The sequence below is a fragment of the Nansenia antarctica genome (genome assembly GCF_963989245.1).
Source record: "Nansenia antarctica genome assembly, chromosome: 2".
Classification (NCBI taxonomy): domain Eukaryota; kingdom Metazoa; phylum Chordata; class Actinopteri; order Argentiniformes; family Microstomatidae; genus Nansenia; species Nansenia antarctica.
This window is the reverse complement of record NC_137675.1, coordinates 18,949,023-18,968,720: the sequence shown is the minus strand read 5'-3', so window position 1 is coordinate 18,968,720 and position 19,698 is coordinate 18,949,023. Positions and strand designations below refer to the sequence as shown.

Sequence of the window (19,698 nt, the reverse complement as noted above, 5' to 3'; positions counted from 1 at the left end):
GAAGTCAAAATCCCTATCAATATACTTCATTTATCCCACAAGGCTCAATAAGGATATTTATTTCATAGGCTGCTTATTGAACATTGCAAATGTATTACTAATGATCTGCAACAGGACACAAATGTGACTCATTATCTTTAGCACCCTAACGTACATGGAACAATATAACACTAACAAGATGCTGAACGAGCTCATCTTTGTTGATCTGCAACGTGTGATGTGACATGAACACCGCCACATCCAGTCTGTCTACTTGAGTTGTTCGGGCTGCTCCTATGAAATACCTACTGTAAATGGAGTATCTGGCTTCGGCTCGAACCTGCAAATTATAATTGAGAATCACTTAATGGTTTGATGGTGAGGTGTTGTAATTCGTTCACTATAGTTTGTATTGCATAGCAATACAGGCAACCATTTTAGGTGGTGTAGCCTACTGTAGATGTAAATATCATGCTTCGGAAGTTACGCCCACTCTTAATGAAAGTCGCACTGTAAAAAATGTCAAATACCTAAACATTCTGATAGAAAGGATCCTTTATTTTACAATGAAGACATTGCAGTTAGACACTATTTTATTGATGCACGACAGTACATGTAACCGCCATCCGTGATTCATTTCAGTTAGTTTCACCCCAAACAAAAAGGATACAATTACTTTGAACACTGAGTAAAAAATAAATAATTGCACACTACTTTTTTTTGCATAAAATATACTTGAGTATACTCATCAATTTCTTTTTAATTACCCTTTTCTACAAGGTGTGCAGAACCTCAGCCATACCAGATCATGGATAGATCTATTGGACATTGGCAGGAGGGGAGTCCATCTAGGAAGACAGAGCTGCCATTCTCTAAAGCCACAAGCAACGTCCCCAGGTCACACCTTATGCTCAATCTGACTGAAATGCTCAGGCAAAAACCTGATACAGAGAGAAAGCCTGTTCGAATTCGCCCCCCGAGCCCAAGGGCCCCTCCACCCAATGAACTACAGTTCAACAAGGGTCTGTCCTGTGAGCCCATGCCCAAACCCATCATCAGAAGACGCTCACGTTCTCTACCCTCCACCTCAGAGCGGAAGAGGCACTCCCGTAGCGTTGGGGTACGTTTTGTGGACTCTCTGGGGCTGGACCTTGAGGATGTGAACATTTTCAAAACCGGAGAAGATCCATTTGTGCCACAACATGTTACCTTCAGGCTTTTGATGGGTGCAGAGTTGGCTGGGGGCAAGAACTTGGAGATCTCATTGCCATATTTTAGACCAGTGTTCCTTCAACAACCTGGTGATCAGCTTGATTTCCTTAATCGCCTGTGCCACCAGAGAGTGTGTCTGGAGAGAGTCTTGTGCTTTGAGCTGGGCATCATTGGAATAACCCAGGTCCTCAACATTGACTTTGAGAAAGATGTCAGCGTACACTACTCCTTTACAGATTGGAAGAGCTGCACGGTAACCAAGGCCTCTTGGGTCTCCACCATCGCCAAGGCCTGGGACGGAATAGAGGGTCAGCTCAGTTGTGATACTTTTCGCTTCCACCTTCCTGTTCCCCCATTCCTGAAACCAGGAGCTGTATTGGAGTTTGCAATCCGATACCAAACCTCTGGGACAGAGTACTGGGACAACAATGACTGGCAGAATTATAAATTGGTCTGCCATAACTACAAGCTGACCGTGCCTAAGGAGTGTGAGGACAGCATGGTGCACTTTATTTAAGATGATAAAGAAGGGAGCACTTCCTGACAAGTCATGAGAACCTGCAGCTAGCATTCTTCTGATAATACTGTGTTCGTTATAGCAGATATCTGGTTGAATACCACTTTATACTGAAGGAGCAACATTGGCATGTGTGACTATTAGTGCCATTCTTTAATATACTTAACAGAGCACATCTAATATTGATATTGAAGGGTATTTTTTTTATTTTTTTTTAGAAAATGCAGTAGACACTTTGGGGAGAAGACTCCACTTTATGCACTGAATATCACACATTTCTCTGTGAAATTCCTGATAATTTCCAACTGAATAATGCACTTCTTTCCCTAGTATGTTTTCTACATTGTGGGTGTTTTATGTTTTTGTAACAGGCCTACCTAACTCGGCTCTTGGTTAAATCAAACTTACTCAGCGAGAAACAGGAACAATTATCCACAACAGGGTGGGTGTGTGGAATACAAAATCCAGATCCATATTTCAAGTAAAAGGCCTTAGGCCTACTCTGTGAGTAACTGGTCGCAAGGTTGTTTTGAAGGCAAATATTACATTCATGCACATTTCTAAGATAAGTAGGCCTTCTTTTATCAAATGTTTAGCAAAACACTAATGAAGCCGAGGAGACATTGTGGTTATGTGTTCATAGTTGTTTATACCTGTGGTAACCTAACTTATGAATAATGGGAATGCCATCCAGGATTCAAGTTAACCATTTATTGTAGAACGGTAAGTAACAACGTGGTCCTCTGGTCACTTGCTAGCTTAATCTGGGACCCCAGCTATTCAACAGGTAACTCAAGCCCAATACATCTGGTGGTCCCCTACTGGCGTGGGGTGGTACTACAGGTAGTCTAACCAGGATATCACAATACCTGTATGCATAATTCACGTTTGTTCTTGTTCTTTTAAATTAAAGCACATTGATCATATTCCAACCAATTGTATTGAAATATTGTAATACGTTATTAGTTCACGATTTAATTAATGGAGTATTAATACTTCACGTGTAAAATGTTTCCATAACAACAAATCATGGAACGCAAGCGACCTAAAAACGCGCGCACACTCACTGGCCAGAAGATGTCGCGCGCCCTCCGCGCCTTCCTGACTGAGGAGAAACGGACAGCTATTTGACAATACACCGAAATAACATAACGTGTCTATTTGGACGATAATGTAATGTTTGCGCTAGTCAAAAGTTGTATGATACGTCTATTACTAGCCAAGTGAACTTTGAAGTCGATGTTAAATGGAGAAGAAGTTTGTTTCAAATGATCTGAATCAGCTAGCTGCTAGCTAACCTTAGCCTGCTAACACAGACGTCTCTTTTTGTGTGTGTGTCGTTGTATCGCGTTTCATGTCTCCTCAGTTGGTAATAGGATGCTAACGCCAAGTATGTAGCTAGCACACTTTTACAGGAAGATATACATGTTTCCTTGTTGGTTCTTTGCAGACTTACTAGCATTTTTTCGATTTTCCTGAGAGGAAAGTTTTTTTTTTTTTTTTTTTTGCAGATGAATGATGGCGTCGCGTCAGAGTCAGGATCAACAGGTGAGAACAGATTGTTCCATCTCTATGCTTACCACCACAACTGATGATAGCTACAGCAATGTGTTACTAGATACATTCAGTATATGCCTACAGTTACCATGTAGCTAATCATGTAAACATTATGGCCTCAGTTTAGCTATAGGCATAAACAGGTAAATCTATGGTTTATACCCTGTTTTTAGTTGGAGAAGCTAGTTGATGCAGCACTGAAGAACAGCGATTTCCCAGCATTGAAGGACTTCGTAGAAGATGACATCAATCAGGGGAGAACTTGGAGATGTTCAAAACAGTTCCCCACCAAGTTGGACAAACTCATTCAAAGGGTTGGTATTGTCCCTGTACACTTGATCCTGTCGTCGTGTGGTACTGTAAGCTACACTATGTTGTGGGAAATGAACGTTTCCTGTCATGTTTAGGAATTAGATCGCAGGAATGTCAAGCATGCTTGTTTGGGATTCAGCATCCTTCACAAATACGGGAAGAACCTTATCCTAGCTGGAGCTCAAGGCCTGTCAGCGATGGTATCTCAGGGTCTTGTCAAAAAGATAAGTATTTTCATCTAAGTAATGACACCATGGCAACCGTGTATCATACAATATGATATTATCTTTGTTTGAGTCATGATTGACTGAGTCTTGTTCTGTCTGTGTGCACATGGTTCAGTGGTTTGAGAAAGCAAGGCTATTGTGGATCAAGCCAAGCACACATGAGACTTTACTGAACCTTGCAGAGGACTTCTTTGATTCCTTAAGGGTGAGTAACTTGTTGACATTTTAAATGTAGTCAGTGACATACAGTACAGTCAACATTTGTGCATGTGGATCTGCATCTGTAACTATGATGACTTGGAAATAAAAGTTACACGACACTGCTTGCTTGCTCCTTTTATCTCTAAACTGTGTTTTTCCTCTAATAGGTCGTTCATGAAACAAGCAAAGAAGGTATGTGTGCATTTAGTTGAAAGGTTCTTGTTAACTAACCTGTGTCTTATTACAAAGTATGCTTGAGGTTATGGTTTAATTCTGAACTGTTTCCGATGTATGAATGTACCTTACATAGGAACATATCAAGTCACTGAATCCTTACTGCATCCCATTGGTGAGCTGGCTGCAGACCCACAAGTCCCCATTATGATCCAGAAAGAGGTTAGGGACAGTTCTGTGAACAATGATTTCCCTAACACAATTAACAATAAACATAATTAATGTTATGTAATACATTTTTGCATTATTGAGGTAATTGGACATTCCTGCACTGTAATTCTCTTAGCTGAATTCGAATGAGGCGGCATTACAGTAGCTCACTGTATTCTATTTTGAATCCATGTTCCTCATAGGCTATTCGGACACTCAATGTAATTCTGCGCAAGATCCCTGTGGAACTCAAGAAAGAAAAGAAGATCTTGTCGTCTCAGGAAACCTCTGATGTTATGTATGTGATGCATACCCTCATCATGCCTCGTTCAATTCTGTGTAGATTTTTATATACACAAAGTTACTGGGTGAATGTTCTCCCCAGAAAGTAGTATTCAGTATTCATTTCAGTAATGCTTGTGTGTTTGGTCTTTTCCATAGGAATAAGCTTGCTGGTCGAATTCTGGAGGGTGGTGGTATGCGGTCTGATTTTGGAACCATAAGTGACATGTCTTATAAGTCATAACTTATACCTGCTTAAGGCACATCTTAATCTTCATCTCTATTTCTCTCTCTTTCTTGTGTAGATTTCAACCTGCAGATTGCCCTTATGGAAGCTCTGTGCAGGATGACCACTCGAACTCAGAGGAAGGAGCTGGCTGACCACTGGTTCACTATGGAGTTTGTGGCTAGTGCCTTTACCAAGATTCAAGAGTCTGAGTTTGAGACGGTAAACCCTCACCATTGTAGCCACCCATTTCAGTCTATAACTCTCCAGTAAATGATGTATGTTTTGATGCTCCATGGGGCTTCTCCATAAGCTTAAACATTTCCCATTTAACACTTAAACTTGTTTAATTAGTATTTAAAAATCAGTGTGTCATAACAGTCATTTGAATATTTCTTTATACACAACCTTTCTATGTTTACAGGACTGCCGAAAATTTCTGAACCTGGTGAATGGGATGCAGGGAGATGGTAGGAGGTACACAGACAGATTGAGAGACAGACATATCATAGTTGTTTTCTCTGCCCCCAGAGTGTTATCCTATCCTTGTCTGGAGGTGTTTCTGGACAAAAATGAGGTGAGTGTCCCCTCATATCAAATCAAGACATCACCCCTCTGGTGAATGTGAAGGAGTTCAGTCTGTGGTTTAAGAAGTGTAAAAGTACAGGTTTAGAATGCAAGATTTATGTATTGGGTGTTACTTCAGTGTTCAAGTTGAACATTTTGGAATTGCCATCATTGTAATGTACTGGGAAACGGTAGTGTATGACAATATATTGAAAAGCTCACGCTCTTTTAGAAAATATAGCTCAGAGAAAACATTGTGAGTTAAGCCTGCTCTTTTGGGGAATGTCAAATGTCGGTTGAAAGTACTTTCCCCACAGTTGCTGATGCCTTCTGATGAGAAACTGGAGGAGTTCTGGATCGACTTCAACCTGGGAAGCCAGAGCATCTCCTTCTATTGCTCCCTCGCAGATGAAGACACACTGGTACACAGCTAAAACCACCATGACAGAATTCATGAATCAGTAAAATTAGATTTAGTGTGACTAAATTGAACAGGGAGGGCTGAAAACATTGTCATACATTTTTTTAACAGTATTTGCATTCGGTGATGTTTCTGTTTTCCAGGAGGGTTATTGGGACACGGTCTGCATCCCAGAGAACGAAGTGCACAGTTATACCGTCACAGGTATACAGACACAGCCTCCTCTGAGACACACACATACTCACACACTTTGTCTTTCACCTCACAAGCTTTAGCAAGCCCTCTCAGAAGATATGCTTTGTGTCTTTTCAAGTTGAATGTGGGAGTATGGGGAAGTTATTTGCATAAGAAAGTGTCTAATGACATTTCCCAAACTAATCTTATTTTTTGTGTGTGTGTGTGTGTGTGTGTGTGTGTGTGTGCGTGGGTCCATGCTTTCCCTCTCCAGAGGAGGGCTCGAGGAGGGTCCTGAGGCTGAAGCTGTCTGAGCCTCTGTATGTGAGCGGAGTGGAGGGTTCCAACCTCACCATCCACTTCAGCTCCTCCCTGGACATCCTGCGGGCCACCAGGAACATCTATGGACACATCAAGAACAAGGTAGGTGGTTGTTCACACACACCACTCTAGTTGGTCCAGGTTGATGCATCTCATACAAAGAAACCTTAGAATATAAGACTTCTACCTATTACTGACATGAATGATAGTAATCATTCATGTCAGTAAAAGGGGTAGCTTAATATAACGTATTCAGTTTTTTTGTGCATATTGTATCCTTTCATGTACTGTAGGTATACAATGTTGCACTGTGCCACCCACCCTACATTGTTAAGTGGTAACCCTCCTCGGACACTCAACCTTCTTGTCTCCCCATCAGCCATTTGTGGTCAAGAGTGGAACCTCTGTAGTGAAGACCATAGTAAAGATCATTATGGATGAAAGCAGCTCCCAGGTAAGCAATGACCTCCTCTCCAGAATCTTAATGACCTCCCTCAACAGCCACTGTCAACCCTCAGAGAAGCAGAGACGTAATACCTACAGCTGAATGACCGTTAACAGGCCTTAACACGAGAAGCCCCGGGAAAAACTGTCTTTCAACATAAGGTGTGCTAAAAACAGACATTTAGGAAAAGTCAGTAAAGGAGGAGGGCATAGCTTTCTGCAAAGTTATTTCATTATAGTTAATATAGTTCATTATAGTTAAACACATAACAGAAGTCACTTTTTCTCTGATCCCGATATCAATTATATGAGTATTCAAGAAATACAGCACTGTATTTGTTGCGTGATTGTATGACTGTCTTGGAAGTGTTTCTTAGTGTGACTGACAGACTATCCCAACAGACTGTTGTTCCTGAGAGTCAGGTGTCATCTGTAGTTGATGTGGAGAGACAGAGGAACAGCGCTCCCTGTCTGATACCCCACCATCCTGCACCCCAACAGGTAAATGACCACTCTGGCACTTATGGATAATTTAATTCTAATTTTAAGAAAAAAACATAACACCCTAAATTGTGTTTTAGTAATTGAATATGTTTTGTGACTCTATAATGATCTAGGGCCAATCCCAATTCACCCCTACGGCTTCGTTTTCACCCCTATGGCTTCGTTTTGCGCGTTTGCACCACAACTGATGATACACTGGTGCAAACTTGTCACCTTTAGGTGAAATTCGCCGTTTTTACCTCAAAATAGGTGACCTACGTGAATCATGCAGATCTGCAAAAAAAAAGTTTGGGGAGGGGGGGGGGGGTCTACATCGCATCTCATCCAAGTCACATGATGCCCAAGCTAACATCTTCCTGTCTGCTAAACTCTGCTGCAGTTGAAATAAAACGTCTTAAAAAGTTCTTAAGATGGAAGTAGAAACATAAGAAGTAATCAAATAAAATAACATAGAAGTTATTTCTATGTTGCGATAACTTCTCAACAGGAATTTACAGGGTTCGTTCAAACTATCGTAATTCTTGAACTCTATGTGCAATCGAAAAAAATACAACAGTTTCTGAAAGCACAGAAGTTGCACTCTCTAGGGTTTAGGGTTATTACGGTAGTTCACCAAAAAAACAAATGCACTGACCTCAAAGTGTCATGGAGTGATTTGAAGAGAAGCAGTATTTTAGCAGTGTTTTATACTTTAGTGAGTTTCTGTACATATATGTTTGTGATTGTGAAATGTCACAAAGACCATCTAGGCTAGGGTAACCAATCCACCTAAAAGTTTCATCGAGGACGACGATGTAAGTGACGAAGGACTGATTTTTTTTTATGTTACTTCAGCCAAAGGCTATTGGGGCCGTGACTTTTTCCTCAGTAGGAATTGGCAGCTTTGTTCATATGTTGTTAAATAAATGATAACAGTAACAATAAAATTGTCATTGTTCTTGGTTCAATTACATCACCTTTATCTCTAGACGTTGCTTGAAAGAACACCAAATATTGATATGTCCTTATTTCTTTAAAAAATAACAAAATATTTCATGGGATGTCCTACATTTTTTTCGCATGACTGTATATGCCATTTAGTTCACACTTTTATCCAAAGCCACTTACTTTGCAGTGAGTGGATACATCGTTTTCTGATAAAGATTGTATTATTTTCCTCCTTCCTCATTGTTCATTGTGTCTTTCAGGCCTGGGCTAAAAAACGTTCTAAAAACGCACCATTGTACTGCATTTGCAGAAAACCGGACAGCAACTGCTTCATGATGTGAGTTTGCTAGCCAAGTCATAACATGTGATTATCAAACATTGTGATGAAGGTGTCATAAGGCTCACAACATATCTGTTTTTTTTGCTTAGTGCCTGTGACAACTGCAACGAGTGGTTTCATGGTCACTGCATCAATGTCACAGAGAAGATGGCCAAGGCAATCAGGGAGTGGTACTGCATGAAATGCCGAGGTGAGGGTCTAATGGCTTTATTTTCCACCCTAGTTAGAATATGATAGCATCTTTTTGTGAATGCAGTGTGATTTTCCGACTTTCAAGGTGAACACTTGTCACATCCCTGAGACTTTGTTATTGCCGTTGTTTAGACAAGAACTCCTCGTTGGAGATCACGTACCGTCCAAAGAAGAGCCGTGAGAAGGAAGCTGAGCCTGAGAGAGTAGAGAAACAGTGCAGCACCCCCGATTACAAGACCGAAAGGCGCCGTGGATCTAAGGTTTTTTTTATCATCTTAACATTCTAAAATCTTAACATTCTAAAATCTAAAATCTTGACAGTTATGAGGTCTTGTGTATCTTCTGTGATCTCTCCCTCCAAAATTGTTTCTCTTTTGGACTACAACTGCATTGGCGTTGAGATATCTGTCTGTTTTTTTCCTTTGATTATTTACAATATGTTACAATGTTGCAATTAACCTCGTCGTTTGTGTTCGCACTGCAATCGAGACTGAATCGCTCTCAACAGGCGCGCTTTCAAAACAGTTTTGTGATTGGTCCGAATTTAGCGGGACATTTGGATTTCTCTTTTAGCCCGTCGCCGGTCCCTTTAATCCCATATCCTAATCATTTCTTAATTCGGGTAGCACAAGAAAACATTAAATTAAATATTGAGTGACAATTACTGTAATGAATACAGTATGTAAGTTCATACAAGAACAGAATAACAGTGCGACTGCTACCGTAGTACACAGACTAAGGGCGTCATCAAATATATATATATATAAAAATAAAAAAAATCGCGCCCCCCCTGCAGTACCCCCCACGCCCCACAGTTTGGGAAACACTGTACTAGCTTATATTAAAGCTGCACTGTTGCGCATTTCATGAGAAGTTGTCAGTCTAGTTTCTTATACAACATATGTGTATGTTTACATGTGAACATGTAAAGATACTTTATTTGCACTTAATTATACATTCATATTTTCGTAGTTTTTGTACAGAAACAACTCACTAAAATTGACTATTGCATAACTGATTTGGAGGAAAAAAATCCACCTCTACCCCCCCATTCGGTACCATGCCATATCGTGGCTTTTGCTGAAATGACGCCACTGGTCTCGTAGCCTATTGGAGTGTGTGTGTGTGTGAGTGAGGGATTCAGATTCAGATTCATTGATTTATTCAAGGGACAGTGCATATTAATAAAACAAAAATAAATTGTAAATACGCCAGAGTTAGCCCGAAAGCTAGTTTTCATCCGCAGTCCCTATGCCATGATGTTGTATACGGCTCCCTGGAGGAAAAAAGTACATTTAAAAGATAAAATGTAGGTAGACCTAGGCACAAAAAAGTAGACAGGACAAGCATTTAGCTTAAGGGCATAACATAGGGGGTTAAAAGAGCATACATTAATCCTAGGCGGTTAAAGGGAGGGTACATATTCGGTAAGCAGACTAAAAGCAAGCAACATATACGCACGGTAAGCAGACTAAAAACAAGCACACAGACTGTACAGGTAAGACATGTTAGGCGGTACACAGACAGGCGGTACACATGACATACAGGTATAGGACAGGACATTTCAATGTTGGCAGGTGTGTGTGTTGATCATCCACTGTTTTAGGTGCTTTCTAAATGATTTAAAGGTGCCTAATTCTTTAAGGTGCCCTGGAATCAGGTTCCATTCACGTGCCCCTCAGACCAGGCATAACTGACCAGGCAGACTGACTAAAGCAGGGGTCGGCAATTAGGTTTGGCCTCGGGCCAATTTTTTTTTGAGCCACTAGATGGCGGGCCCGAACTTTTTTTTTTTTTTTTTTTTTTTCCTAACACCAGGGGAGCCACCCCTCCTAAATTTCGTTGTTTGGTACCTGTACTGTAGCAATGACAATAAAGACCATTCATTCATTCCATTAATTCATTCATAAGTAATTGATTGTTAAAAAATGTGACACATTCTAATGCTTTGACTTTTCTTTCGAAAAATGTACACATCGCTAGTCAACTAACACAGCTTGTTTTGTGAGCCTGCTAACAATGTAAAGTAGTGTTGTAGTTAACTAGGTAACAATGTAAAGTAGTGTTGTAGTTAACTAGGTAACAATGTAAAGTAGTGTTCTAGTTAACTAGGTAACAATGTAAAGTAGTGTTGTAGTTAACTAGGTAACAATGTAAAGTAGTGTTGTAGTTAACTAGGTAACAATGTAAAGTAGTGTTGTAGTTAACTAGGTAACAATGTAAAGTAGTGTTCTAGTTAACTAGGTAACAATGTAAAGTTGTGTTCTAGTTAACTAGGTAACAATGTAAAGTAGTGTTGTAGTTAACTAGGTAACAATGTAAAGTAGTGTTGTAGTTAACTAGGTAACAATGTAAAGTAGTGTTGTAGTTAACTAGGTAACAATGTAAAGTAGTGTTGTAGTTAACTAGGTAACAATGTAAAGTAGTGTTGTAGTTAACTAGGTAGCAGTCCAATCCATTACGTTGCAGTATTTTGGCTTGACTAGCAAGTTTGTGTTGTGATTCTCAACAACGTTGAAACGTAGTTTCACCCTTTTCCATAGTTTTGAATAATAAATGTGTGGACTGACGATGTAGCGCAGCCTAGCTTATTCTAATAATTATTTAACATACTTTCATTCTGAATGATTCCCCCCTCCTCCCAGACAAGGTCACATTATTATTGGATTGGTTGTTTGCGTGCCGGGTGAAGTTAGCCAAACATTTAACCTGCTAACTAGCAAGAGAAACATCATGTCACTCTCCAAAGGTGTAAAGAGGAAAGTTGACGGTGAAAACAGGGCATTTAAAGAGGAATGGACAGCGAACTATAATGTTCATCCTACCTGGTTTCATCAACGCAAAGCCGTTGTGAGACTCACATCTTCCGTGCTCACAATGTTCCCTTTCTATACATGCGAGTCGTCCTTTTCCTCAATGAATGTGATAAAGACGCACGAGAGGAATCGATTGATGCAAAAAAAAACTTGAGAACTGCCTGCGGATTAAAGTGACGTCCATATAACCAGATATCAAGCAAATACTGACCGATGGGAGATGCCACTTTTCACATTAAGTGAGTACCAAGCCTGTCGTTATTGTATTTAATAACCTAATTGTATTTTGTATATTTTGAATGAATGGCTCATTGTAATTATTATCCCTAATAGCGTGTTTGCTCTGTCGTTTCAGGAGCATAGGCCTATGCACCACCACCCCTCGCATAAGCGGATTACTTTTCTTTCTTTTCTTTTTTTCACCGATTTTGTTGTCAATGTTTTTCAGAATATTAAACTGAATTTGCTTTGTTACTGTTCATATGTGTGTTGCAGTCACATATACGTAAACATTACATTTGAATTATTTACTGAGCTGGTGTTATTTTTTTCAAACCACACACGGCTATTTCAGCACTACACGTTGTCCACCTACTTATGATTCACTCTGAGGGGTTCAGCGTCAGTGCGCTTCGGTGCACCCCGCTGCCTGATTGTCTGTCCCTGTGTCATTCACTCTCAACATGGATAAAAGTACAATAAGCATTATTCAGGTGGAGGTAGATTCTCTATTCGGACATCATAGGCGCTATATGTGGGACTGTCGGTCGGATATTGTTAAAAAAAAAAAAAAAAAAAAAAAAAAAAGTGGATTCTCCAAATATTCTGCTGGGCCAAATATTATTGGTGATGGGCCAGCAATGGCCCGCGGGCCGCCTATTGCCGACCCCTGGACTAAAGGCACTCCTCCTAAATGGGATGGTGCAGTCCCCTCTGGTGACACCCCTTGTGGTGCGTGCTGTACTTCCTGGTCGTGAGGTGAAGGTGTTAAGTGGTAGTGGTAGCGTGAGAGGGAGAGCTTTTGTGAGCCCGCAAGTATGATGTGTCTCTTTCTGGTACCCCAATAATCTTTTTTGACTCTCAGTCTCCGACTGCCCTAGCAGGATCCGGGTCTCATATCCTTCTCACCTTTTTCACCCCGACCTGTTTTCATGCCTGCAAATTACTTGGTCCATTTATTGCGCAGAGCGAATTTACGAACGCTGCCCGAGACTGTCTCGCGTCCCCCTTTACCTCGCTTTTACCCTGCTGCTACGCTGCTTCTATAACATCAGGATCAGACACAGGGCGAGACTTTCAAAATAAACCTTTTTAATGGCTTCTGTGTGCTTTAGACTTGCGTAGAATCGATTTTATTTTTATTTAAAAAGTCAGACCGGAAAATGTATTATTGTCGCCAGACCCACTGCGTGGGAATACGACGCATGCGGATGAGAGACAACATATAAAACAAAACTTATCGCACACTTATTGCTCGTGTGACATTGGTTAAGCTGCGCCCAAAACCCCGATATTTTGCCATGTGAAATGATAAGACAAGAGGCCACGATACGATAATCGCCGTAGGAGGCGATTCGACTGTAGGCATGTGAAGTTAGAATTTCTTCAAACTTGCAGTGGTAGCAACGGTGTGTGTGGTTTAGTAAATATAGTGTGTGTGTGTGTGTGTGTGTGTGTGTGTGTGCCATATCTCAGTATGTAGGCTATGCAGTGTAAGTAAGTGTTTGAGTTTATTCTGTTATTTATGCTATTATATCTAGTAATGTGTTGAGAAGCAATGGAAATGAATCAAGACATTTATAGAGTAGGCTAACTTACATTATCATTGTTCTATATGCAACAGAACAGATCACCCAGCATTGCTAATGAAAAGAATCAACGAATGTGAGTCTAATACCAATACTTGCTCAATAGGTCTTAAAATCTATTAAAAGTGGTCTTATAAAGGTCTTAAATATAACTTGTTGAAACCTGCGGGAACCCGCATAATTATTTTGAGAACAGGTTGCTTACATTAATTATGCGGGTGTTAAGGTCAGGGCCATCGCTACTTACACGCGCATCATTGTTAGACCACTGTTAATGATAGAGCTAACCATCTACGGGCAAAAAAAAAGTGTCACCTTTTTGGACCATTGCCAGTTTGCACCCCTGTGATAGCTACAGCAATGTGTTACTAGATACATTCAGTATATGCCTACAGTTACCATGTAGCTAATCATGTAAACATTATGGCCTCAGTTTAGCTATAGGCATAAACAGGTAAATCTATGGTTTATACCCTGTTTTTAGTTGGAGAAGCTAGTTGATGCAGCACTGAACAACCGCGATTTCCCAGCATTGAAGGACTTCGTAGAAGATGACATCAATCAGGGGAGAACTTGGAGATGTTCAAAACAGTTCCCCACCAAGTTGGACAAACTCATTCAAAGGGTTGGTATTGTCCCTGTACACTTGATCCAGTCGTCGTGTGGTACTGTAAGCTACACTATGTTGTGGGAAATGAACGTTTCCTGTCATGTTTAGGAATTAGATCGCAGGAATGTCAAGCATGCTTGTTTGGGATTCAGCATCCTTCACAAATACGGGAAGAACCTTATCCTAGCTGGAGCTCAAGGCCTGTCAGCGATGGTATCTCAGGGTCTTGTCAAAAAGATAAGTATTTTCATCTAAGTAATGACACCATGGCAACCGTGTATCATACAATATGATATTATCTTTGTTTGAGTCATGATTGACTGAGTCTTGTTCTGTCTGTGTGCACATGGTTCAGTGGTTTGAGAAAGCAAGGCTATTGTGGATCAAGCCAAGCACACATGAGACTTTACTGAACCTTGCCGAGGACTTCTTTGATTCCTTAATGGTGAGTAACTTGTTGACATTTTAAATGTAGTCAGTGACATACAGTACAGTCAACATTTGTGCATGTGGATCTACATCTGTAACTATGATGACTTGGAAATAAAAGTTACACGACACTGCTTGCTTGCTCCTTTTATCTCTAAACTGTGTTTTTCCTCTAATAGGTCGTTCATGAAACAAGCAAAGAAGGTATGTGTGCATTTAGTTGAAAGGTTCTTGTTAACTAACCTGTGTCTTATTACAAAGTATGCTTGAGGTTATGGTTTAATTCTGAACTGTTTCCGATGTATGAATGTACCTTACATAGGAACATATCAAGTCACTGAATCCTTACTGCATCCCATTGGTGAGCTGGCTGCAGACCCACAAGTCCCCATTATGATCCAGAAAGAGGTTAGGGACAGTTCTGTGAACAATGATTTCCCTAACACAATTAACAATAAACATAATTAATGTTATGTAATACATTTTTGCATTATTGAGGTAATTGGACATTCCTGCACTGTAATTCTCTTAGCTGAATTCGAATGAGGCGGCATTACAGTAGCTCACTGTATTCTATTTTGAATCCATGTTCCTCATAGGCTATTCGGACACTCAATGTAATTCTGGACAAGATCCCTGTGGAACTCAAGAAAGAAAAGAAGATCTTGTCGTCTCAGGAAACCTCTGATGTTATGTATGTGATGCATACCCTCATCATGCCTCGTTCAATTCTGTGTAGATTTTTATATACACAAAGTTACTGGGTGAATGTTCTCCCCAGAAAGTAGTATTCAGTATTCATTTCAGTAATACTTGTGTGTCTGGTCTTTTCCATAGGAATAAGCTTGCTGGTCGAATTCTGGAGGGTGGTGGTATGCGGTCTGATTTTGGAACCATAAGTGACATGTCTTATAAGTCATAACTTATACCTGCTTAAGGCACATCTTAATCTTCATCTCTATTTCTCTCTCTTTCTTGTGTAGATTACGACCTGCAGATTGCCCTTATGGAAGCTCTGTGCAGGATGACCACTCGAACTCAGAGGAAGGAGCTGGCTGACCACTGGTTCACTATGGAGTTTGTGGCTAGTGCCTTTACCAAGATTCAAGAGTCTGAGTTTGAGATGGTAAACCCTCACCATTGTAGCCACCCATTTCAGTCTATAACTCTCCAGTAAATGATGTATGTTTTGATGCTCCATGGGGCTTCTCCATAAGCTTAAACATTTCCCATTTAACACTTAAACTTGTTTAATTAGTATTTAAAAATCAGTGTGTCATAACAGTCATTTGAATATTTCTTTATACACAACCTTTCTATGTTTACAGGACTGCCGAACATTTCTGAACCTGGTGAATGGGATGCAGGGAGATGGTAGGAGGTACACAGACAGATTGTTTTTTGATTCCATGTCGCTCTGCAAGACACTTTCTTTAATGTGCTCCAGTGCAGTGAAATCCAACATATCATAGTTGTTTTCTCTGCCCCCAGAGTGTTATCCTATCCTTGTCTGGAGGTGTTTCTGGACAAAAATGAGGTGAGTGTCCCCTCATATCAAATCAAGACATCACCCCTCTGGTGAATGTGAAGGAGTTCAGTCTGTGGTTTAAGAAGTGTAAAAGTACAGGTTTAGAATGCAAGATTTATGTATTGGGTGTTACTTCAGTGTTCAAGTTGAACATTTTGGAATTGCCATCATTGTAATGTACTGGGAAACGGTAGTGTATGACAATATATTGAAAAGCTCACGCTCTTTTAGAAAATATAGCTCAGAGAAAACATTGTGAGTTAAGCCTGCTCTTTTGGGGAATGTCAAATGTCGGTTGAAAGTACTTTCCCCACAGTTGCTGATGCCCTCTGATGAGAAACTGGAGGAGTTCTGGATCGACTTCAACCTGGGAAGCCAGAGCATCTCCTTCTATTGCTCCCTCGCAGATGAAGACACACTGGTACACAGCTAAAACCACCATGACAGAATTCATGAATCAGTAAAATTAGATTTAGTGTGACTAAATTGAACTGGGAGGGCTGAAAACATTGTCATACATTTTTTTAACAGTATTTGCATTCGGTGATGTTTCTGTTTTCCAGGAGGGTCATTGGTACACGGTCTGCATCCCAGAGAACGAAGTGCACAGTTATACCGTCACAGGTATACAGACACAGCCTCCTCTGAGACACACACATACTCACACACTTTGTCTTTCACCTCACAAGCTTTAGCAAGCCCTCTCAGAAGATATGCTTTGTGTCTTTTCAAGTTGAATGTGGGAGTATGGGGAAGTTATTTGCATAAGAAAGTGTCTAATGACATTTCCCAAACTAATCTTATTTTTTTTGTGTGTGTGTGTGTGTGTGTGTGTGTGTGTGTGTGTGTGTGCGTGCGTCCATGCTTTCCCTCTCCAGAGGAGGGCTCGAGGAGGGTCCTGAGGCTGAAGCTGTCTGAGCCTCTGTATGTGAGCGGAGTGGAGGGTTCCAACCTCACCATCCACTTCAGCTCCTCCCTGGACATCCTGCGGGCCACCAGGAACATCTATGGACACATCAAGAACAAGGTAGGTGGTTGTTCACACACACCACTCTAGTTGGTCCAGGTTGATGCATCTCATACAAAGAAACCTTAGAATATAAGACTACTACCTATTACTGACATGAATGATAGTAATCATTCATGTCAGTAAAAGGGGTAGCTTAATATAACGTATTCAGTTTTTTTGTGCATATTGTATCCTTTCATGTACTGTAGGTATACAATGTTGCACTGTGCCACCCACCCTACATTGTTAAGTGGTAACCCTCCTCGGACACTCAACCTTCTTGTCTCCCCATCAGCCATTTGTGGTCAAGAGTGGAACCTCTGTAGTGAAGACCATAGTAAAGATCATTATGGATGAAAGCAGCTCCCAGGTAAGCAATGACCTCCTCTCCAGAATCTTAATGACCTCCCTCAACAGCCACTGTCAACCCTCAGAGAAGCAGAGACGTAATACCTACAGCTGAATGACCGTTAACAGGCCTTAACACGAGAAGCCCCGGGAAAAACTGTCTTTCAACATAAGGTGTAATAAAAACAGACATTTAGGAAAAGTCAGTAAAGGAGGAGGGCATAGCTTTCTGCAAAGTTATTTCATTATAGTTAATATAGTTCATTATAGTTAAACACATAACAGAAGTCACTTTTTCTCTGATCCCGATATCAATTATATGAGTATTCAAGAAATACAGCACTGTATTTGTTGCGTGATTGTATGACTGTCTTGGAAGTGTTTCTTAGTGTGACTGACAGACTATCCCAACAGACTGTTGTTCCTGAGAGTCAGGTGTCATCTGTAGTTGATGTGGAGAGACAGAGGAACAGCGCTCCCTGTCTGATACCCCACCATCCTGCACCCCAACAGGTAAATGACCACTCTGGCACTTATGGATAATTTAATTCTAATTTTAAGAAAAAAACATAACACCCTAAATTGTGTTTTAGTAATTGAATATGTTTTGTGACTCTATAATGATCTAGGGCCAATCCCAATTCACCCCTACGGCTTCGTTTTCTCTAAAGAGGCCCCGCCCTCTCTAAAGAGCCCCCCCCAGCCCATACTTGACCCCCCAGCACACCGCTGGTTCAGGCTCCAGAAAAACACCCTGCCCTTCAGAGGGGGGGGGGGGGGGGGAGGCAGCCATGCTTGCATGATGAAGACCTGTGTGTGTGTGTGTGTGTGTGTGAAGACCTGTGTGTGTGTGTGTGTGTGTGTGTGTGTGTGTGTGTGTGTGTGTGTGTGTGTGTGAAGACCAGTGTGTGTGTGTGTGTGTGTGTGTATGTGTGTGTGTGAAGACCAGAGATGAAGACCTGTGTGTGTGTGTGTGTGTGTGTGTGTGTGTGTGTGTGTGAAGACCAGTGTGTGTGTGTGTGTGTGAAGACCAGTGTGTGTGTGTGTGTGAAGACCAGTGTGTGTGTGTGTGTGTGTATGTGTGTGTGTGAAGACCAGAGATGAAAACCTGTGTGTGTGTGTGTGTGTGTGTGTGTGTGTGTGTGTGTGTGTGTGTGTGAAGACCAGTGATGAGGGCCAGTGTGTGTGTGTGTGTGTGTGTGTGTGTGTGTGTGTGTGCATTTGTGTGTGTGTGTGTGTGTGTATGTGTGTGAAATTGAACCTTAACAGTAAGGCCATCTGTATAATGAGCATTGCCACAGTTGTCCACAATGTGTCACTGTTGTGTAATAAGAAGAGACAGAGGGTGAAGGCGAGTGTAGAGCAGAAAGAGAAGTCCGGACCGGCTGCAGGCACCTACAGAGCAGCCAGGAGGCCCCAGAGAGCTGCAGCCTCCACCGCCAAGAACTACAGGGAGCCTTAGTGGTGCGGCGGTGGACGAGGACAGGGAGACCACACCAGCGAGTCAGAGAGGGTGTAGTAGAGGAGGAACTAGGAGGCGAGAGAGAACACCATCACTTACGGGCCTTCGCAGGGTGACGCTCCGTCTGCCTACTCTAAACAGTGGGGCCTCTTGGAACCGATCCATCGCCCCTCTCTGGGCTCCATGCAGTCTCCTGGACATCAAGGACGCGTCTGCGATCCCAGAGGACTCGTCTTACCGAGCCCGCTCCTGCACTCAAGTCAGCCCCCGGGCCACTTTGCACAAAGAAAGGCGGCCTGCTAATTCCATATCCCTGGAGGTATTCTGTTAATTCCATATTATGCGTTTATAACCTGGGAAAGTGGGTCTGTCTGTCTGGGGCGGCCGGTAGATTACTCATGTCTGTCCATCTGTCCACGTCTGGCCACCGTCATTACTGGACTGATGGATCGGACCGTGGCCGTGGCTGGACCTATTGATGGCTGATGGCTCAATAACGAGAATAGGAGCCTCTTTCAAAGGAGGCCTGCTTGTGTTAAGTGAGAGCACAGCTACCCTGTCCTCGTCACCAGCTACCCCAAAAAGACCTGATTGAGACAGTCTCTAGATGTATTCTCGGACTGCAGGAGTTGGATGTTCTGTTTTATAATCCTGCAGTTTATGAGCGAGTTTTTATGTGTTTCACATTGATGATGGTCCATCTTGGGTACTTAATATTTACATTTTGAAGTTTTGGGCATTTAACAAATACATTTGTCTATCCAATAGTCATCATAAGAAAATGTAATCGATGCTATGACCAGGGGCCATTGGCAGTTACAATGCTCGAAGGCAGATTTAAAAAATAAAATAAAAATGTTTTTATTAATTTATGATGTTCAGCGTCGGCACAACGTGCTTG

General features: G+C 41.4%; 3 protein-coding genes across 3 annotated transcripts; all 3 read left to right on the top strand.

The window, feature by feature from the left end:
* Window positions 1-787: 787 nt before the first annotated feature.
* LOC308149907 (protein phosphatase 1 regulatory subunit 3D-like) lies at window positions 788-1,708 on the top strand (the record flags this gene model as incomplete). The annotated part of the gene is made up of 1 exon (XM_080522786.1): window positions 788-1,708. One exon carries the CDS (start codon window positions 788-790, stop codon window positions 1,706-1,708), a length of 921 nt encoding a protein of 306 aa, XP_080378912.1.
* A 1,518-nt stretch (window positions 1,709-3,226) lies between these two features.
* On the top strand, window positions 3,227-6,927 carry LOC308149906 (synaptonemal complex protein 2-like; the record flags this gene model as incomplete). The annotated part of the gene is made up of 11 exons (XM_080522785.1): window positions 3,227-3,256; window positions 3,439-3,557; window positions 4,173-4,197; window positions 4,593-4,687; window positions 4,831-4,865; window positions 4,977-5,119; window positions 5,322-5,474; window positions 5,782-5,886; window positions 6,029-6,089; window positions 6,334-6,482; window positions 6,760-6,927. The coding sequence occupies 11 exons, from the start codon at window positions 3,227-3,229 to the stop codon at window positions 6,925-6,927; spliced, it is 1,083 nt and encodes a 360-aa protein (XP_080378911.1).
* Window positions 6,928-8,742: 1,815 nt separating this feature from the next.
* Window positions 8,743-18,797, top strand: LOC308149904 (synaptonemal complex protein 2-like; the record flags this gene model as incomplete). The annotated part of the gene is made up of 13 exons (XM_080522784.1): window positions 8,743-8,785; window positions 8,920-9,031; window positions 14,630-14,654; window positions 15,050-15,144; window positions 15,288-15,322; window positions 15,434-15,576; window positions 15,779-15,831; window positions 15,942-15,987; window positions 16,295-16,399; window positions 16,542-16,602; window positions 16,857-17,005; window positions 17,283-17,357; window positions 18,669-18,797. 13 exons carry the CDS (start codon window positions 8,743-8,745, stop codon window positions 18,795-18,797), a joined length of 1,071 nt encoding a protein of 356 aa, XP_080378910.1.
* Window positions 18,798-19,698: the final 901 nt, after the last annotated feature.